Here is a 22,694-nt window from a genome sequence, read left to right on the forward strand (position 1 = left end):
AATCACACAAAGATTCGGCGGACCCCTTGTAATGACTCTGAGGACCCCCTAGGGGTCCCGGACCACCTGTTGAAGACCTCTGGTGTAGGGTATATCAATGAACATCAGGCACATTAGTCCGTAATACGGAATTCTCTCTCTCTCTCTCTCTCTCTCTCTCTCTCTCTCTCTCTCTCTCTCTCTCTCTCTCTCTCTCAAAAGCGTTGCTTGGCTTCCACGCATTTTAACCTGGAATATAGGCTCGAAATCTGCTGTTATGTGTCGAAATCTGCTGTTATGTGCAGCGTTTCACTTGATGTTGAATCTCAACAACCAGACAACTGGTGTCTACCGTATTGACAGGAACATAGCGCAGAGGGGAAAGGCTACTGTGGCCGTAGTAGGGCATGACATTTTTTTTTTTTTTTTTTTTTTTTTTTTATCCCTCGATTTTGTAACCCTTTTTTCACCCGGTGCCAATTTGCTAAGTGATCCTCCCCCCACCAGCCAGGGCCGAGCTCATGCCTCCTTCAATGCATGAGAGCCAACTGATCTTCTTGTCACCTGACAGGGGGGAGTTTCCCTGCATGGTAGGACGTAGCGCGTGGAAGGAACACGTTATTCCAACCAGTTCCTTTCCCCTCCATCAGGTGCCCCGGCTGACCAGGGGGAGGCAGTATAGTGACCAGGATTACTACATGTTTTTGTGAGGGTATTAACTACCCTAGGAGACACGGGGAGAACATGAAAACTCCACACAGAGTAGGCCCTTTCGCCAACCCCCTGACATTGGCATGACATTTTTTGAGGGGCACGCGCATAGACACCAGACCATTATTGGTTGGGTAGCTTGTCAATCAAAAGCGAGGGGGGGGGGGAATGAATGCTATTGGTTGTGTAGCTTGTCAATCAAATCATCCCACCCCTTCTAGAGCATAACCTACTTTATCGTCAATTTTAAAACAAATGGGACCATAGTTTACCAAAACGCATATCATGATGATTGAAAGGAGACTTTACACTAGCGACTGGAAGCATATAGTATTTATGACAATTTTTTATTAAGGTAAGAAAATCCAGTCTAAAGTTTGGTAAAATAAATTCTTTCTGACACCAGCAGGGGTAAAACAGCGACAACTACAGGCCAATTCATATGAACTGTCTCTGTAAAAAATGTAAAACATCTCAGGCTGGCCTGTTGGGCACACGGCCAAAGAGAGGGGCAACGACACGCCCGCCGTGATATCCCTGCCCTGGTACTGTACCTACTTTTCACCAGGTGGGGTGAGTGAAGGTAATATTATACAGCTTGGCACAGCGTCCAAACACCTGTTTCTCTGTGATGAAGCGATGGCTCCCTCCCCGCATGCCGGCCTGGTGCCGGAGGTAGAAGCCACACTCCTCGGGTCCTCGTGGATGGTAGTAGTGATACGGCGTCCTCTGAGCTCCTCGCGTCGTCCGGCGGAACCGCTCCGTACACCTTGACCAGTGGTGGAAAGTGACTTTTAAGTACATTTACTCAAGTACTGTACTTAAAGTATTATTTTGAAGTGTTTATACTTTAGTGGAGCATTTCCAATTTGCAATGCTTTTACTTCTACTCCACTACATTTCTGAGGAAAATATTGTACTTTTTACTCCACTAAAATTATTTTAAAACTTTAGTTACTAGTTTCTTTGTAGATTTTGATTATTATTACAAAACATACATTAATCACTTCAGCCCTATATATATTTCGGCCATTTGAAAATAACCGATCTACAAGCTCACAATGCGTCGCGATGCCACGCATTGTGAGCTTGTAGATCGGCTATTTTCAAAACATTTTTATACATTTGAAAACTTGAAATGGGACATTCTGTATAATGAGTATTTTTGCTTTTGGTACTTTAAGTATATTTTGATATCAATACTTTTGCACTTTTATTCAAGTAAATGTAGAATTCCGGACTTTTACTTGTAACAGAGTATTTCTACATTGCAGTATTGATATTTTTTAACTTAATCAAAACATGTGAGTACTTTCTCCACCACTGACCTTGACGTGGTCACAGCTCTCGGTGGCTATCACCATGGTGAAGAAGCCCGTGCTCAACCAGGTCTCGGACCCGACGCGGTCCAATCCCGTCTCCTTCCGGTACAGAACGTCGAATTTGCTCCGCTCCGTGTCCTGGCTGATCCTGAAACAATTAGAGCGCTCACTGCCGCAGAAACTCTGGATCCACCCGTCTTCGATCCGGTCGGGGAGTCCCCAGAACACCACGATGACAGGGCCGCCGGCGCCCGGGCGCTCGTCCTCCAGCAACTCGGCCGAGTTCCGGGCGACGAGGCGCACGCTGGAGTGTCCCACCACCCTCAGAGTGGTCCGCGTCCCCACGTCACGCTCGTATCCCGCGGTGGGGGCGTCGTTCATACGGATCACGCATTCCGTTCGGTCGATTTCCTCCCCGGCGCCGCTGCCCGACACGTGGCCGGAGCTGGTCACCATGGCACAGCGGTGGCAGCGCATGGCCGTGGCGGGCGAACCGGGCACGCCGCTGCCGCCGGTGCCGTATAAATCACGCACATGGGCGACTTCTTCTCCCGCACCGACGTCCAACACATGGCTGGAGCTGCTGTTCGCCCGGAGCAGATCAGAGGCACCGAACGCTCCGTGAGAGGGTACAAACAGACATCTCCGTTCGCGACCGAACGAACGGCCGGAAGTCCCATCCACTCCCATGTTAAAAAAAAACGGATAAAACGGACGCGATCCGGTCCGGAAAAAGCACATCCGGTTTCCGCAACACATTTGTATACATAACAAAATTGCCGGATCCGGAACAAGAGCTTCCGTTTCGTAGCGACCCGTTTTCCGCCAGCAAACGGACAAGTGTGTTTGTACCCAGGGCTGTACGTGTAGACGTAGAGGATGAGGAGGGTCGTCGGGAGGAAGATGGCTCCAATTTTCACCGACCTCTGCATCTCTTCTTCTCAGTCAGCGAGCGCTTGGGCTGTCATGATTACAAATTTAAGTTGTCGATTAATTCAAATAGTTAACGATTTAATTGTGTGTTCGGCCATTGAACGTTGGAATAGAGTCTGACGTAATTTACGCATCCTACCTGGGTCGTGTTTTTTTTTCCCCCGTTCTGAATTCCCATAGACGTGTTTAATATCGAGTCAAATAAGAACTGTGTTCCAAAAATAAACAAATGATCCCGGCGGTTTGACTCTTATGGATATGAAGCATCAACTGACGGTGAAAAAAACGTGAATGTTACTTCCGCCGAATTAGTTACATTTTCGCCAGAAACGGAATGCATCAAATATAAGTGACTCACTGATCATAAACGATACAGAGCCTCCTCCCTGACAATATCGACGGAACAGTTTGTTTATTTTTGGACCACAATTCTTATATGAGACGATTCTATGATGACCCAATGTCATTCTCCATAGAGAAATTACTTTACGACCCAGGGGATGAACGAGTGACGTCAGGAATTCTGTACTCTATATATGAAGCCTTTTAAGATTCCTAATAAAAAATTGCACATGGGTCAGATTTGACAATCTGAAATGTGAAGAAATTATTTACATATTTGATAATTTTTATAGATGTAAAAAAAAAAAGCAGAAATAGCTGATCTACAAGCTTACAAGCTTTAAGCTTGTAGATCTGCTATTTCCGCTTTTTTGAATACTTGAAAATGTGTGAAAATCTTTCAACCTGGAAACGATTATGCAAAAATAATTACGATCTCAAATAATTGTGATTAGATGATTACGTAATAATTGTTACAGGGTCTATTGAGTGGCGCTCTCAGTAGCTGAGAGAGAGATGAAGCAGGGACCCCCTCTATATTGTATAAAATTGTGTTTCAGATTAAACTTTTTTTGTTTACTTGGTCTGCTCTTTTTTCCCTCTACACCTAAACCTCTTTGCCAAAAAATAGCAGATCTACAAGCTCACAACGCCTCGCGGCGTTGTGAGCTTGTAGATCTGCTATTTTTGGCTAAAGTTCTCTTCAGAAAAGGGATGCTAGGGTTCAGGTGGTTAAGGGAAAAAAAACAATCATATCACACAAAGATTGTGCGGACCCCCTGTAGTAACTCTGAGGACCCCCTAGGGGTCCCGGACCTCCTGTTGAAGACCCCAGATATAGAGTGTTTGTTCAGGTCTCCTGGGGGGGTCCCGACCGAGGCGTTCCAAGGCCAGTGTGGAGACATAATCTGTCCTGTATTAACTCCTTGCCTGCCACCGACAAGATTCCTCGTCATTCTGCCACTGACGAGATCGACGAGAAATTTCGAGATTTTTGACCCTTTTTCTCTGCTTTCTCTCGTTTTTGGGCGAAAACAAGCCACATTAACTGGCCATAGCTATGGAATGGATTACAGCGACCGGACATTTTCTTCCCCGTGCGTGTAGTGGGCCCATCTCTTGAGGACGGCGGTCACACAGAATATTCCATGATTTTTCAAAGGTACAGTAAAAAAATTGCTCGTTTTCGCTGGCAGTGGGGTGACACTATTACTGACCCTTTTTACTCTGGCAGTTAAAGATATACAAACATTGCTTAAAGGGAGGGCCGGTGGGCGGACCACGGCCACGTCACTGAGTCAGACATAACCATAAACAAACCCGATACGCCCATATATATACTGTCGGCAAATCATTATGACTCAGACATAACCATAAACAAACCCGATACGCCCATATATATATACCGTAGGCAAATCATTATGACTCAGACATAACCATAAACAAACCCGATACGCCCGTTGGCATACAGTATATGGAGATTGTCCAGAGCCACAGATCCGACCGCTGTGCCCATATATGGTCATGCGCATATGGGACCGGAAAACCTCAAAAGAGGCGCGTGCCTTCGGCAGGCAGTGGAGGGAGTGTGATGCCGTGCGCGCACACGCACGCGCACACGCACGCGCACACGCACGCACACACACACACACACACACACACACACACACACACACACACACACACACACACACACAGACACACACACACACACACACACACACACACACACACACACACACACACACACACACACACACACACACACAGAGGAGGCGTGGTGGTTGTTAATAACACATTTATTGCGGATCACAGCTGTATGAATGCATCAGAACAGCAGAGAGACACAACCTCAGATCCAACCATGGCACAGATTCCTTCACAGCACATCCAAAAACCATTCATTAATACCATTATTATTATTAATATTATTATTCACATAGAACCATTTGTCTCTCATATATTATATTGTATCATTTTCAAAGAGCATAAAAATACAAGTCTTATTATTATTATCATTTATTGGGGTTGAACACTTGGTGGTTGTTCCACTTTATGGACTACAGGGGGCGCACTTAATCACTGGGTGTGGGGGGGGGGGTCTGGGAGCACAGAGTCAGTTTGTTGGGGGATTAGCAGGCCAGGCATGAGCAATGGAGCGCTGAGTGTTTACAGATTTACATTTCAAACAAACCAACCAAGATAAATATAGCTGTTTGTATTTGTTGATGACATGTTAATATTCTATGCTCTGTTGATTAATTGAATGCATTTCAGGACCACAAGGGAAACAAGTCCCCAGGTCTTTTGTCGTGTTATCCTTTTAGCCTTAATGTTTTACTGTGTCTCTGTGCTTGTTAAAATAAAGTATTCAATCAACCAATCAATCAATCAATCAATCAATCAATCAATCAATCAAGGACCCCCATAACTCAGAGTCACAAATTGGTAAGGGTCCATTTTCTTCCAAAATACCAATAATTTACCTGGGGACCCCCTGGAACCCCCTCAAGGACCCCTGGCCGTAGATCAAAGCTATTGCCTACGTGTGACATCGCAGACACATAGAAATCGTTTCAAAAACGTGTCAAAACGGTGGAAAAACAACATTGTGAGAGACAGATGTCAAGGCACAGAGATACACAGCAGAGCAGGGTTCTCATTTATCAAGAAGAAATTATTCCATCTATTTTATAATATAATTGTAAAGAATATGACAAAACTTAAATAATCTATATAGCATCCAGGCTTTGAATAACCACTTGAAACAGATTTGACTTACGTGCGGACTAAGATGCTAAATCATATAGGATAGATCCGCCATTCCCAATTTGAGCCACTAGAGGCGCTGTAATGGTAATGCTCTCCTAAGTGGGTGGCCATCCGATAGTAGATCTCGCCAACGTTCTATGTTTACGTTGTGTTGTTAGGCCCATAGATATATATAAAGGCTAGATGGCTCAAGGGGGCGTCGCAAGCGCAGCTCAACCGCGGCCATCTTGCGACGGTCATTCATAACATTATGTCTATGGTGCATGTACTTTGATAATATTTGTTTTAATATCATTGCAGTATCATAACTACATCTTTGGTGTTTACAACACACCAAACCGTTTGAACATCGGATGAAAATTTAGCACGCTATGGTTATTTCAAAGTACATGCACCATAGACATAATATTGTGAATGACCGTCGCAAGATGGCCGCCATGTGGCAACGTCTTACTCCATTGGCCAGCAGTCGGGTGAGTCATCTAGCCTTTATATATATCTATGGGTAGGCCTACATTATAACTCTATGATGTTTACTGGTGCTGTAGATCTCTCGAGAGTGTGTTTGTTGCCGGGACAGGAAAAAAAAGGTCTAACAAAGTAGATTTCCTCCTGATTTGTCTCTGTGAAAAAAAAGCCATTTTACTGTCAGAATGTCGGGGGGATTGAGTGGCTTTGTGACAATCGGGTCCAGATATTTAGTTGAGTGACCATAATGGGTCAGAGGCCAAGTTCAAGTTCACCTCTCACATTGGAATGAATAGACTCTCACTTCTGGTCTTCTAAAGCAGTGCACGTGGTTCTCAAGGACCCCCCAAATTGGTGTATATTCGGCCGTGGACCCCCTTCTGAAAAGGTGTTGTGCCATGGACCCCCAGAAAGAGAAGATTTATGTTTTAAAAAATCTAAATTATTCCAAAAACAATTAAATAAATAGCAGATGTATAAGCTCGCAGGGCGGCACGAAGTGACGCGCTGTGAGCTTGTATATCTGCTATTTTTAAATGGCCACGGTGACACATTTAGCTGGGGACCCTCTGTAACCCTTCCGAGGACCTCTGGGGGTCCCCGGACCCCACTTTGAGAACCAGAGATGGGTATGGGTCAAAACCTGGGCAGGAAACTATGGTGGAGTTGAAGATTCATCAGCCACAATATTTTACTAACATGACCTTTGACATAGCAGCCATGTTTGTGGTACACTGGATAAAAATAAATAAAAATAAAAACACCCCAACACTAGAGGGCGCTCTAACCTAGCCAGGTTTCTGCGTTGGATAAACTGTATGTATGTATGCTAATAGAAAGCTTTGAAATATACAGTACAGTACGGTACAGTACAGTATATTAAATAAATATACAATACATTAGGTTTAATCTGTTTGTTTTTAAAAACACTGCAGCAGGACAAAGGGGAAACACAGCCTGTGTGTTTATATATATAATGTGTATAATATGTATATATATATATAGAGGGAGAGAATGATGTGTTATTGTCTCCGCCAGGCCGAAGGCATTGCCTAGACTATGTTTTGCCCCCAGCACCCTGCCTGTCCGTCCGTCCGTCCGTCCGTCCGTCCGTCCGTCCGTCCGTCCGTCCGCCCGCGTGTGTGTGTGTGTGTGTGTGATCAGCGAAACTGCACACACACTCCCTGGGAGCCAGAGCAGAACCTCTGCCCCAAAGTTTTCACATGGGCCTGTTATAGCGCCACCAGGAGGCATATTTTTGATATATATATATTTTTTTACAGTACTCCTACAGATTTTGTCCAAACATCACGCACATCGGTAAGCAGTATCTCTATTGTCACTAAATGCAACGGTTCTTTCAGATTTTTCATATTCCATCCAGATTGGCTAAGTTTGGCTTCCAAAGTTTGCAGGAATGCTCAATTTTGAGCAAAATGCCTCAAACCATGAACACAGCGTGCAATTTCCGTGAAATTTTGCACACACATTCACCCTAGCCTGAGGAAGATTTTTTTTTTTTTTTTTTCAAATCAGTCTCATGGTGGCGCTATAACAGGCCGGTGCCACAAATGCCACCCTAAAAGGGTGGCATTTGTGGCACATTGCCTCATTATAGCGCCACCAGGAGGCAGATTTTTGCACAAAAAGATATATATTATTACTCCTACAAATTGTCCAAACATCACGCAAATCGTTACTCGTTGTCTCTATAGTCAAGTGATCAAGACGGATTCCAAACATTGCTGGCCCACAATAACCTACCTGACCTGGCGGAGACCTGTGCTCCGATGAGCACTTTTTCTAGTTGTATTATGTACTCTGTGTGTGTGTGTGTGTGTGTGTGTGTGTGTGTGTGTGTGTGTGTGTGTGTGTGTGTGTGTGTGTGTGTGTGTGTGTGTGTGTGTGTGTGTGTGTGTGTGTGTGTGTGTGTGTGTGTGTGTGTGTGCGTGTGTGTGTGAGAGTGTTTGTGTGTGTGTGTCCAAAAATGAACTACCTACCACACGTGTGACAATCGCAGAGGCAAGGATCGCTGGGGGCCACACACACACACACACTCGCGCACACACACACACTCGCGCACACGCACACGCACACACACTATGACAACAACCGACAACCAACGGCAACGACAACAGAACAACAACAGCAACAACGTCAATAAGAACAAACACACAATGACAACACACAGCTACCCACAATCCTCCACTCACTCACTCACTCACTCACTCACTCAGACCAGGAAATGCAGGGGACCAATCAGAAGACAGAAGAAGCAACCGTTGGCACGGCAACGGGAGTCAAGACAGCTAACAGGAAGCAGTCTGACTGTGTGCTTTTTTTTTTTTTTTTAAACAGGAAGTGGAACTATTTGTATCTAGCTACACATTGGTCCGTCGGTGTGTGCTTTGATCTTTTTGTTTGCTGTCTGTCTGTCTGTCTGTCTGTCTGTCTGTCTGTCTGTCTGTCGTTTTATGTCCTTTGTCCTTGAGTCTTTGCAGATTAGTCGACGCCCGTCTCATTAAGGTCCCGGCTGTGATTGGCTGCCTGGAGGTGTGGGAGGGGCCTCCGCTAGCAAAAGGAGACGCACTCTCAGAGCTGTGTTCTTCATCGCCACCGCCACCAGAGGGTGCTGTGGGGACTGAGAGGACACGCCTCCTCTTCTTCCTCCTCCTCCGTGGACGCTCTCTCTCTTTGTCGCACAGCTAGGGGGCGCTCTCGCACGCACGTCACTCACGCATCAGCTTAGCGCTAGCATGGAGCCATATGGGAAACGCTAATGCCGTTAATGTTGATCCGCTAACACGAGAGAGGAGGATGAGGGGGGGGGGCGGGGTAATGGGCGGGGCATCAGTCCAGCATGGCGTCCAGTTGGTCGGCCAGGTCGTCGAACATGCTGCCGATGTCGTCCAGGATGGAGGCCGTCTGGTCACTGGGCAGGGAGCTGCGGAGGGGGGGGGGGACAACACACGTTATGCAACTTTGGTGATGCAGAGGGCCACTATATTTCCACACTCACTCCAGGGGGACACGTTTCATATACTGTCGGGAAGTCAGACTCTCGTATTTTATTTTTTCGTTAACTAATGCCATACTTTGCCATTCTACAGTATGTCACACAAAAGTAGCAAAAATAGCCGATCTACAAGCTCAAAACGCGTCTCACCGTGATGCGTTTTGAGCTTGTAGATCTGCTATTTTCTAATTGGAATCCTGATTTTTTTATGCTATTTTTTTTGTTGGAATCCTGAAAAGTATGAAATTTAATTTCAAATGCATTTAGTTATGTAAATCTTATGGACTTAAATACGAATACATTGGACATAGAAAAGACAATAGAATACTAGTCATTGAGCTACTAATATAGACTGTAGTAATTAAAGCGGGTCATGTTTGCATGTTTGGAATTTTAAACATCTTAAATCAATAATATGTCAGTATTCTGATATTAACCTGCGGGCCGCATTAAGTGAAGGTGGGGGCCGCATGTGGCCCCCGGGCCGCCAGTTGCCCATGTATGCGTATAACATGTATGCAATAACATAATGAATAGATTGTTATATGAAAATGACACTCGATTCAGACATAATCATAACAATGTCTAGTAATGATTATAATAATTCAGAATCCAGTCATACGTACAGTAATACTCGAATTAGATGAATAATGAATGAATAATAATAGTAGTATAGTATATAATAGTAAATGTAAATCCATAATTAAACGGGTATATACATTTAATTTCCATTACAATGAGTTTTTTTGCAATAGTAATATATAGGTGCAAAAACATTGGAATAATAATAATAACAACTTGAATTTTAGTGCCTTTCAGAAACCCAAGGACACTTCACAATACAAAAATAAATAAATAAATAACCAAAACAAAACTGACAACGTTTCGATCCGCTGTCTTAAGCCACAGCGGATCGAGACTAATGTTTTATTTCCACCTGAATAGCGCAGCACCGCATACCATTACGCGTAGCGCGTACATGGTACACGACTACACGTAGTCTCCCGTGTACATGGTCCACGACCACGCGTAGTCGCGTACATGGTATGTCGTGCCATGCGTGTGTTGTGTGTGTGTGTGTGTGTGTGTGTGTGTGTGCATGCTCACTCGTTGTGTTTATCCTCCACAGATCTCAGAGCAGCAGTTAAGGAGGCGCTGGTCTCCTCTAAGCGCTGCTTCTCCTCCTCCTGCCTCTCCGTGTCCCTCCTCTTCCTCTCCTCCTCCTGCCTCTCCGTGTCCCTCTTCTTCTCCTGCTCCTGCTCCTCCCGTTCCTCCTCGTGGGGGCGTGTCTTCCTCTCCTCCTCCTCTGCCAGAAGGAGGTCGATGGAGAGCCCGGCGATGGAGGAGCGAGGGGGCTTGACGGGGTGGGGGGAGGGGGTGGAGGGGCTCTGGGCGGGGGAGGGGGAGGTGGCAGGAGGTGACATGAGGCACAGAGAGGAGGTGACCACGTCAGGGGGGGCCGGCAGCGGGGGGGATGAGTAGGAGGGGGTCGTGGGGCTGGCGGGCACAGGTCCAGGGAGCAAGGATGAGGCGACAGGGGAGGAGGTGACAGGGGAGGAGGTGACAGGGGAGGGCTTGGAGGAGGGTTTGGGGGCTGTGGGGGGTCCGCGGGGCTTGGGGGAGACTGGGGGAGGAGCCCTCTTCTGTTCTGCTGAGGAGGAGAGACCAGTTGAGTTCATAGACAGTAAAATGAATGGACAAAGTGACGCCATTGTTTTTTACAGCCATTTCAAATCTGCCATCTGTCTATATCACGTCTTTTGGTTGTGTATCTTGTCAATCAAATCATCCCGCCCCTCCTAGAGCGTTGGTTCTCAAAGTGGGGTCCGGGGATCCCCAGGGGTCCTTGAGGGAGTTCCAGGGGGTACCCAGCTAAATTATAGATAGTTAGGAACCAAATGGACCCTTATGGGTCTGTAACTCTGAGAGTGTACAAATGGAACCAAATGGACCCTAACGGGTCCATTTGGTTCCATTTGTACACTCTCAGAGTTAAATTAACATCGATTTTACAATATAAAGTGGGGTCCCAGAGATAGAAATGCCATTAAATGGGGGTCCGTAGCCCTAATGCATGTCAAACTGGGGGTCCTTGAAATTAAAATGGTTGAGAATCACTGCTAGAGCCGTAAAAATCTTCTCTTATGGGGAGTCCCTGGCATATCTTTTCAATTGGGGGTCCGCGGGCTAATAAGTGTCAATTTGGGGGTCCTTGACAGGAAAAAGTTTGAGAACCACTGTCCTAGAGCATACCCTACTTTATCATCAATTTAAAAATAAATGGGACCATCATTTACCAAAACACATGTCATGGCGATGGAAAGAAGACTTTAAACTAGCGACTAGAAGCATATAGTATTTATGACAATGTTTATTAAGGTAATAAAATCAAGTCTAAAGTTTGTCAAAAACCCATACGCTTGAATGGAGAAAAAAAACGTTCTGACCCCAGCAGGGGTGAAACACCAAAACTATATGAACTCTTGCTGTACAAAACAATACATAGCAATAGAGTACAGCAGTCCTGATGTCACTCGTTCATCCCCTGGGTCGCAGAAGTAATTTCTCTATGGAGAATAACATTGGGTCATCTTAGAATCATCATCTCTGTATCGTTTACGATAATATAGTCTGTTTCTGGCAAAAATGTAACTAATTCGGTGGAAGTAACATTAACGTTTTCTCACCGTCAGTAAAAAAAAGTGCTTAGGAAGCGAGATACAGCCTTTTTCAGTTCTAAGTTAAACAAGGAGTGGATGGAGCTGAAAATCTACAGATAATGATATCTTGGGTTCTGAATATTTTTTTCCCCAAAAAACACGCATGGGGATTCAGATTGCTGGTAAAAAAAAACGCGACCCAGTAGGATGAGTAAATTACGTCGAACTTCGGTGCTCTATACAAAACAATATACTACTGCGTGTGTGTGTGTGTGTGTGTGTGTGTGTGTGTGTGTGTGTGTGTGTGTGTGTGTGTGTGTGTGTGTGTGTGTGTGTGTGTGTGTGTGTGTGTGTGTGTGTGTGTGTCTCTCTCACCTGGACTGGGCGTGGTATCGGGGGGGTCAGGACCCGGTATGGGGACCCTCCGCATCGGAGTGGGGGCGTCGGCCTGCGACCTCGGGGTGGCAGCGGTTGGTTTAGGAGAGCTGGCGGGTGGCTTCAGACACTTCCTGGCCTCCATCCACTCACAGCTCTCCCTGCTCTCCTCCGGCCTATCGGGAGGAGCCTCCGACACGGGCCTCCGCCTCAAGACCACGCCTCCGTTCTGCTGCGGTTGGTCCGGCGTTTTCAGGCCGCCGCTCGCCGGTTGGCTGCTGTCGCCGCTGGGCGCTCCGGACTCCGATTGGTCGATGCCTGCCGCGACGGCGCTCGGCTGCGATTGGCTATTGCTTTGAACGACAACCCCCGATTGGTCGGAAGGAGTGCAGGGCCTCCTGCGGATGGTGTCGGTGCCCGTCGTCATGGTGCTGACCGTGGTCGGCATGGTTACCGGCTCAGTGTTGTTGTCTTTTGTTGTCGCCGGGGGGCGTGGCTTCCTTCGGAGCGTGGCCGTGCCGTCGACGATCTCCGACGACGTCGCCGTGGTTACGGTGGAGCGGGGGCGGGGCTCTGGGCGGGGCTGGGCTGGTTGCCGTGGTGACGCGTCGGTCTGGATGTCGGGGAAACCCTCTAGCGGTCCGCTGATGGTCCGGCGCCGACTGATGAGGTCATCTTCATCTGTCCCCAAACCACCTGACCCCGTCTGACGACGCAGAGCACCTGGACTCACCTGGAAACACACACACATGCTGTTACACACACACACACACACACACACACACACACACACACACACACACACACACAGACACACACAGACACACAGGCACACACACAAACACACATACGCACTAGAGCCCTGCGTGGGCCGGAAATGTGGGCCCTAGCCCGGACCTGGCCCGTGGTATTCAGCCCGGCCCCTGGCCCGATAGGTGGCGCAATTTTACAGCCCGAGCCCGGCCCGAAGCCCGAGACCTTTTAATTTATTTATTATTATTAATGAATTATTTTCGAGCGTACGCTTTCATTGATGCGCGCAGCAGCTGCGCTCTCGTGCTCTGATAAAAACAAAGCCACAAGAAGCCAAGAACACTCACATGACACTAAAAAAGTAAGAAATCCTCCTATAGCCACCGTTTGGAATGATCTTATGTCCTCACAGCATAATTCCACACACTTCTGGTGACTTGGGACGCACTTTGTTCCGTATTTTGAGGTCGGGGAATCAATATGAATGACAGGGCGATTTATTTGAGCTGTCCTGATCCCACTGACTCTCTCTCCTCTCGTTACTGTGTGACTGACTGACTGTCAGTGAGCTGTGTGAGTCTGGGTGTCTGGTTCAGCTCATTGGCTCATTCATTCATGACACGACCAATGAGAGTTATAATAATAATTCCTTTTAGTTAGCGCTATCATTGTTGCTAAGATACGGTCTCTGCCCCATAGACTGTAGGGTGCTGCCTCTCACACACCCCCTCCTGCAAGCTAGAGCACATGCTGAGACAAAATGTTTACCTTATTAATACTAGACCATACCCGGTGAAGTGTGCAGGCGAAAGTAGTTGCAATCGTGGGGTTATTGCATGTCCTGTCGCGTGAGCAGTGTGCACGTAACTTGGGCGAAGCACGTTCAGCACACACACGCGCGCGACCACGTGCGTGTCCGCGCATACACGGCCGCGGAGGCGAGTGTTCGCTCAACTGTGTGAAGCAGTGGGGCTGTAGATGCGAGGCTGGCGACATTCTTTGACATCCAAAAGCGAATAAACAGCTGAGATTTAGTGATATGGAAGAAGTGGCTTGACAGTTCCATGCACATGGTAATGGTCAATGGCTGTGCGCAATTTCAGATCAATAGCTCCAGGCACCGAGGAGAACCGGGCAGAAACATGTTTGGGCTCACAGGTTGGGCTTCAGTGGTTTAATTGGTCTCAGACAGACACTACTACAGAGGTTACTAGAATTGTAGGAGGATAACGGGGTCTGTGAGTTCGAGCCTGGCCCTGGGCCTGATGGTCAAATACAGAAACTGCCCGTCAAAACGGGCCGGGCCCTGGTCGGGTCCCGACGGGCTTGCAGGGCTCTAACACACACACACACACACACACACACACACACACACACACACACCTGCAGGTAGCTGCTTCCGCCTCCCAGGTTCTTGGGCAGGGTTTTGGCTCCGCCGCCGATGGTCGTCTCCAACATGGCCGCCAGGCTGCGCACGCTCCCGGACCCGCCCTCCGACCTCTCCATGACCTCCGACCTCTGCTGGGCCCTCCTCCTCAGCGAGGCCGCCAGACTCCCGCAGTCGCTGGCTCGCCGCTCCCGATAGGCCGGCGGGCCCAGGAGCAGCCCCTCCTCCCCCTCGCCGCTGCCTCCGTCGCCCCCGGCGACGACGGAGGAACTCCCCCGCTTGGGCGGCGTCGGGGGCCGGCCTTTCCGCCGGGGGCGGAGCGTGACGGACGATTGGCTGCGGTTGACGGTGACGTCGTTGGAGGCGGTGCTACTGGTGGAGCTGCTGCGGCATACGGTGGCGTATCTGTAGGGGGGCGGAGCCGGGAATATTACAGCTCAGTGGTTCTCAACCTGTGGGTTGAGAACCACTCAACCCACAGGTTAGTTTTCATGTGTGATTTTGATATTATAATGGTTATATCACAATATAGCTAAGCAAAGAAAATCACTTACCCTACCTTTAGCTAATGAAAACTAAACCAAAACTAAGCCTTTAAAAGTAAACAAATAAACTAAACTAAACTAGAAAACCCACTTAAAAATATATTAAAACTAAATTGGAATTGAAAACAAAAACTCAAAATGAAATGAACTAGAAAAAGTGCTCCTCGGAGCACAGGTCTCCGCCAGGTCATGTACGTTATTGTGGCCTCCTGGTGGCGCTATAATAGGCCAATGTGAAAAGGGTGCCATTTATTCTTAGGTCTTGCACGGCAATCAGACACTGCATTCATGATTTGAGGCATTTTGTTCCAAAAATGTGTTTTGCTAAATTAGACCTGCTGGTGGCGCTATAACAGGCCAATGTGAAAAGGGTGGCATTTCTTCCTCGGCCTAGTAGGAATGTGCGTGTGAAATTTCACGGAAATCGCAAAACTTTGGAAGCCAACCATAGGCAATGAGGATGGAATATGGGAAATCGGACAAATCCGTGTGGATCACATGACTATAGAGATACTGTGTACTGATTTGCATGACGTTTGGATAAAATCTGTAGGAGTAATGTAAAAAAAATAGGTTTTGCACAAATCGGTCTCCTGGTGGTGCTATAACAGGCCCATGTGAAAACATTGGGGCAGAGGATCTGAATTGGCATCCAGGGAGTGTGTGTGCACAGTTTCAGAGCGACCGGGCCAACGGTGCCGGAGATTAGCTGCTCACAGACAGAAGGACACACGGACGGACGGAGGGTAAAACATACTCATACATGCCTTCGGCCTGGCGGAGACAATAATAATTTTATAATAACCTTTGGGTGGAGTCTGTCTCCAGGTGGGAGGAGCCTCCCGTGAGGCTGTGGGTTCTCCGTCGCTCCTCTTCCTCCTCCTCGTTGCCGGGCAACCGCAGCAGCGTCAGCGACGAATCGGACGCCGCCGGCGGCGTTTGTTGTGCGGGGGGGCGCGGCCGCGCCCGGGGCGACGCCCCCTGCTGCTGGGGCGACGCCCCCTGCTGCTGGGGCTTGGCGGCGGGCGTGGGTGGGTGTGGCTGGGGGCGGGGTTTAGCCAGCGGGCTGGGTGGGGGCGGGGCGTTGTCCTTGTGGTGTTTCCTGCCCTCCGTGGGGCTGGAGGGGGGCGTGCTGCCGGGGCTGATGGGGGCGGTGCCGTCGGAGGGGGCGGAGCCTTTGATGGCCCCTCCTCCTCTCTGGAGCTCCTTCAGTCTCCTCACGCCCAACATCAACTTCTTCTGGTGGCCTGAGAGAGAGAGAGAGAGAGAGAGAGACAGACAGACAGACAGACAGACAGAGACCTTTAACCAAGCATTTATTTTGTAAACATTCTGTTTACACTCAAAAAGACATTTAAAAAAAGGACATTTCCACCCATTCAAAAAGATTCCACTAAAATACATGCTTTAAGGTCACTTCAGACAGGAAGCGGCCAACGCACCTATGTACAGGGACGTGCACAGATAGACTCTAGGTGGTGCTAGAGCACCTGCCCTTTGCCCTCTTTATCAGAAGTGCCCTTTTGAAAAAAAAATAAAAAAGTTTTTTTTTTTTCAGTTTACAGCAGGGGTCTTCAACAGGGGGTCCGGGACCCCTAGGGGGTCCTCAGAGTTACTACAGGGGGTCCGCCAAATCTTTATGTGATATGATTTTTCTTTTTACCATAACCACTCGAAACCTAGCATCCCTTTTCTGAGGAGAACTTTTGCCAAAAATAGCCGATCTACAAGCTCACAACGCCTCGCAGCGCGAGGCGTTGTGAGCTTGTAAAAGTAAAACCACAATAAAAGTAAAACCACATTTATGTAACTAGATTTTCAGGCCACAGACAATTGGACTCCCTCCAGGGGGCGCCATACCCCCTGCAGTGGGCCCTGGAGCCTGTGTGTTGGCTGCAGTGTGGAGAACTGTCACAAGTGGTAAATGTATTTATTACATTTATTTAACTTGTAACTAACTAAGTTGGACTTACTGTTATTTATGGAGTATAAGGAATGGGCTCTTGTTGTGTTGGGGATTTCTGGGTACGATGAAAATGTAATTATGAAAAACCTCATACTGCATTATTGAGATCATTGATTGGATGATGGAGTCATATCTCAAAGTGCTTTTTACATGAAATAATATGTGAAATGATAACTAATACTTGAAATGTGTGTCATAATTTGGGAGGGGTGTATTCACACAAACCACCAGTAGGTGGTGATGTTGGCTTAAGAATGGAGACACAGACGCAGTCTGCAGCAGCTGATGCAGTGAGCTGGATGGATGAAACCATTCACATATAAACCAACTCATTTATAAACACTGAGGTATAGATATTAATTCAGTAACATACAGAATACGTGTACTCAAGTACTGTACTTAATTACAATGTGTTATTATGAAATTGGTATTTTTTACTTTACTGGAGTATTTCCAATTTTCAGTACTTTTACTTCTACTCCACTACATCTCAGAGGCAAATATTATACTTTTACTCCACTACAATTATTTGAAAACTTTAGTTGCTAGTTACTTTGAAGATTTTGATTATTATCACAAAACATACATTAACCACTTCAGCCCTATATACATGTAGGCCATTTGAAAATAGCAGATCTACAAGCTCACACTGCTCACAAGATCTTCATACATTTGAAAACTTGTGAAATTAGACATTCTGCATATTGGGTACTTTCACTTTTGGTACTTTTGTACTTTTACCCAGGTAAAACATCTGGTATTTTACTTGTAACAGAGTACTTCTACATTGCAGTATTGATACTTTTCCTTAAGTAAAACATTTGAGTACTTTTTACACCACTGAATAATGTAGGACATGGTAAACTTTGCATTGATACTTTTACTCAAGTAAAAACATCTGAGTACTTCTTCACACCAGTCAGTGGGTGTGACTGTGACCACACACACACCTGCAGTTAATGGCTGCACACAGCATCAATCAGTCAGTGACTCATCCACACATTGAGGAAGAGAGACATGCAGTCTCTGGTGTCTGACTGTGTGATTGATTTGTTTGTTTGGGGGGCGACTACACTGCCTGTACAGCATTGTCAACAAGCAAGGGGGAGCAGACGCTGATGTGAGAGTGCCGGGCTATGAGCTTGTATATCTGCTATTTGTATATCTGCTATTTTCTCCATAACCCATTCAAACCTGGAACGCATCTGTGTCATTTTAAGATTTCTTTGGCTATTCAAAAATAGCAGATATACAAGCTCATAGCGCGGCACCGAGTGCCGCACTATGAGCTTGTAGATCTGCTATTTTTGAAAATATCATGCAAATCTTTCAATATGTATTTGAAGTGAACATTTGTAACTCAAATCTTTGCCTCTGTGGGGTCCCTGGAACAACATATTTTACAATGTTCGCTTAAAGAAATGATATATTCAAAGATTTGCACAAATGCCCAATATTTTTCAAAAATAGCAGATCTACAAGCTCATAGCGTGGCACCGCTATGAGCTTGTAGAGCTGCTATTTAATAGCTAAAGCAATCTAAAAATGACACAGATGCGTTCCTGCTCTTAAAGGGTTAAAAAAACAAAAAACATTTGGCCATCACAACAAAGATCAGGATCTTTAACACCAATGTGAAGTCGATCCTATTCTATGGTGCTGAGACATGGACTAGAGGACCAATGTCAACACCACAAACTAAATCCAGTCCTTCATCAACACCTGTCTGCCACGAATCCTCCGGATCCACTGGATTAACAAAGAACTGTGGCAACGCACCAACCAAAAACCAGCAGAGGAAGAGATCCTTCCAACGGCGTTGGAGATGAATAAATAGGCCATACTCTCCGTAAACCAGCCTACAACATTACAGGACAATCCCTCAAGAGGATCCCCCAAGCGAATAGAAAGACAGGACGAAACCCCTGGCGCCGTGACTTGGAGGCAGATGTCAAGTGAATGGGCCACCGGCCGCCACACCTGGGGACAACTGGAGTAAGTAGCCTACTGTACGTACCAAATGACATCAAGGCATGACAAGCAGATTGTGGCAACGTGGAAATAAAGAGAATGTTTACTTTTTCTATGATATCCTAGGACAGGGGTCTTCAACAGGGGGTCCGGGACCCCTAGGGGGTCCGCCAAATCTTTGTGTGATATAATTATTTATTTTACATTAACCACTTGAACTCTAGCATCCCTTTTCTGAGGAGAACTTTAGCCAAAAATAGTAGATCTACAAGCTCACAATGCCTCGCAGCGCGAGGCGTTGTGAGCTTCGATCGGAGCTTCGATCGGAGCTTGTAGATCGGCTATTTTTTGCAAAGAGGTATAGATGTAGAGGGGGAAAAGAGCAGACCAAGTGAATACAAAAAGTTGAATCTGAAACACAATTTTATACAATATAGAGGGGGTCCCTGCTTCATCTCTCTCTCAGCTAGGGGGTCCTTGGCCTGAAAACGTTGAAGACCCCTGTCCTAGGATGAATGGTACAGTAGAAAAAAATCATAACTCCATCCCGGGTTCACCACAGCTAAAAACGCACGCCAATAGGCCTTGCGCTAGATCGCATATTTTGATAGCTTTAGCTGTGGCGGACCCGAGATGATGTTATGACGTTTTTCTACTGTACCATTCATCCTAGGATATCATAACATCATAGACAAGGTAAGAAAACCGTGGTCAAAAATTCACCTTTAAGACCTTGGCTGTTCTGTCCTACAGTCAAGCCCGCTGGCTAGTGTGTGTGTGTGTGTGTGTGTGTGTGTGTGTGTGTGTGTGGGTGTGTGCACGTGCGTGAGCACGTGCATGTGTGTGTGCGCGCGCACGTGCATGTGTGTGGTGTCTCACCCAGCTTGCTGATGCCTATCTCCTGCAGGTCCTCCAGACTGATGTCAGACACAAAGTCCACGTTCTCGTAGCCGTTCTGCACCAGAACCTGGTAGTACTGACTGAGACCCAGCTGAGACAACCACTCTGACAGGTTAGCCTGCACACACACACGCACACACACACACACACACACACACACACACACACACACACACACACACACACACACACACACACACACACACACACATGCACACACACAAACATGCACAGAAAACACAGTCAAAAGCACAAATAATAAAATAATCAGCAATACAAACAATTAGCAATACAAAGCAGCCACATCAGGCGGAATTAAGAGTTTCAGTCACCCCTAAGCCTGAGTTCAGTTTGTAGGACAGCTAGTATCCCTCCAAGTCAGCTGACCTGAGGGTCCCGGGGGTCGAAGGGGGGCTCAAAAGGTCAGCGATATAGGAGGAGGCCGATCCTTTAGGAGTTATTAACAAACGTTTCCTTTACAGGCTAAATACATTTAATGCATTTCTCCCCTTAATTACAGTACATTTAACGCCCACTATGTCCACACAATGGGCAGGACTGTGTTGTTTAAACTCAAAGTGTCATCATGGCATCAGGCCCTAACAAATCACTCTGCATATATTATGGCCATAAATGGGACAACGACTGATAGATACAGAGATCTCCATATATGCCCGTAAAAGGGACAAATACTGACAGATACTGATCTCCATATTATGGCCATATCGCAAAGTGGCCCCAACCTTTAGTTGGGGTTAGACGAATTAGCAGTTACTCATTACTGTAGGGCAGGGGTCTTCCAACGTTTTCAGGCCAAGGACCCCCTAGCTGAGAGAGAGAGGAAGCAGGGACCCCCCTCTATATTGTATACAATTGTGTTTCAGATTCAACTTTTTTTGTCAAAAGAAAAAAAAAATTCTTTGCCAAAAATAGCCGATCTATAAGCTCACAACGCCTCGCAGCGCGAGGCGTTGTGAGCTTGTAGATCTGCTATTTTTGGCTAAAGTTCTCCTCAGAAAAGGGATGCTAGGGTTCAAGTGTTTACGGTAAAAAAAGAAAGAAAATTATATCACACAAAGATTTGGCGGACCCCCTGTAGTAACTCAGAGGACCCCCTAGGGGTCCCGGACCCCCCCGTTGAAGACCCCTGCTGTAGGGACACTGTCTGACATGGTTACCATGGTTACTGTGTGCATCCTGATTATTTACTTTGTCCTTAATGCGAGCTTTGTTGAGATTGTATGCTGTTGTTAATTATTGACGGTGCATCTCTTGCTGTAACTGTATCTTTACTGTCTTGCTGCCTCTGGTGACTGAATTTCCCCAATAAATAATATCAATAAAGGTCTTATCTTCCTGGTAGCGAACGGCAGACTGGCTGCATGCAGCATTGTTGGACTAGTTGTAGGAGGACAGTGATGACTGAATGCTGGGAGATACAGTAATCCCAGAGGGATGATGTGAAGGCAGGATGACTTTGTCAAGGTCTTGGACACAGAGACATTGTTTTTGGTGATTGTACAAATCTGGAACTACTACAACTGCTGCATTTCAGTTTTTACTGCTTGTCAAACTGTTACGGTGCAAATCAAATATCACAGCAAGGTTGTTGACTGAGGGTTTTACCAGGGTGGGCTGGTTGCCAAGACCTTGTTTTATCTGAGTGATAGAGTCAGTGGAAGGGGCCTTAACTTAAAATGTGCTTTTATTCAGCTGTAGGACATTTTGTGCTGTGTTTGTGTATAGCTGTGTGTCGGTGTGTGTCAGTGTGTGTGTTTGTGTGTAGCTGTGTGTCAGTGTGTGTCAGTGTGTGTGTTTGTGTATAGTATGGTTGCCAACCGTCCCGTATTAGCTGGGACGCCCCGTATTTGAGCCAAAAGGGGCGTGTCCCGTACAGGACTTTGTTTGTCCCGGACTCCGGTGTAAAGGGAAAAATAAAAAATATATTTCTGTTTGCGCACAATGCAGTGTGTCTGGCTGCGTGTTTGTGTGCTGTATGCGAAGGGCGCTAGGACCGCTCAGTTGACAGGGCAGGCACAGTGCTCGCACGCATGCGTGTGTGTGTGTGTGTGTGTGTGTGTGAGATTTTCTCCGGTGGGCGCGGCTCCCCCAAAATAATGAAATCACATAACCCTAACCTAACCCTAAAACCGAAATAAAATAACAAAAAAAGTAACTTTATCCGCGGGAAACCCGAAAAAAATCGCGCGCGTGCATGTGTCCCGTTTCCCCAGTTCTGGATGTTGGCAACCCTAGTGTATATCTGTGTGTGGGTGTGTGTCAGTGTGTGTGTTTGTCTATATCTAACCTTGTACCTTAGTTTGATCACCTTTGTGGCGTTATAATATGATATTTTTCACACTGTAAGAGTCAAGATGTCTTCGTTTAGGCCTGATAGGTTTTGTTTATGGTACAGCTTGTCTTGTTTATGGTACAGCTCGTCTTGTTTATGGTACAGCTCGTCTTGTTTATGGTACAGCTTGTCCTTGTGACGCTAGGCTAGAAGAATACAAGAACACTCGCCCCAAAACACGCTCGACCCAGGGTCAAATCCGGCGACCTCGGAACGGTCGCCACCAGGTGTTCCTAAATAT

The 22,694-nt window shown here is 46.7% G+C and overlaps 2 protein-coding genes across 2 annotated transcripts in view; both read right to left on the reverse strand.

Moving 5' to 3' along the window:
• Positions 1-1,279: 1,279 nt before the first annotated feature.
• On the reverse strand, positions 1,280-2,944 carry LOC311056052 (alpha-N-acetylgalactosaminide alpha-2,6-sialyltransferase 6-like; the record flags this gene model as incomplete). The annotated part of the gene is made up of 3 exons (XM_084072399.1): positions 1,280-1,459; positions 2,019-2,595; positions 2,865-2,944. 3 exons carry the CDS (start codon positions 2,942-2,944, stop codon positions 1,280-1,282), a joined length of 837 nt encoding a protein of 278 aa, XP_083928525.1.
• A 6,433-nt stretch (positions 2,945-9,377) lies between these two features.
• The window catches only part of LOC311056058 (uncharacterized protein), a gene marked incomplete at its 3' end in the record, with an annotated part of 75,431 nt that continues 62,114 nt past the window's right edge, over positions 9,378-22,694 (reverse strand). The window contains exons 18-23 of the mRNA XM_084072411.1: positions 20,080-20,218; positions 16,069-16,510; positions 14,715-15,123; positions 12,579-13,311; positions 10,651-11,191; positions 9,378-9,471 (exon numbers count right to left, since the gene is read on the reverse strand). Coding sequence (XP_083928537.1) covers positions 9,378-9,471; positions 10,651-11,191; positions 12,579-13,311; positions 14,715-15,123; positions 16,069-16,510; positions 20,080-20,218 — 2,358 coding nt within the window. The remainder of the gene's footprint in view (positions 9,472-10,650; positions 11,192-12,578; positions 13,312-14,714; positions 15,124-16,068; positions 16,511-20,079; positions 20,219-22,694) is intronic.

Source organism: Gymnoscopelus microlampas (assembly GCF_963454915.1).
Source record: "Gymnoscopelus microlampas genome assembly, chromosome: 2".
Lineage (NCBI taxonomy): Eukaryota > Metazoa > Chordata > Actinopteri > Myctophiformes > Myctophidae > Gymnoscopelus > Gymnoscopelus microlampas.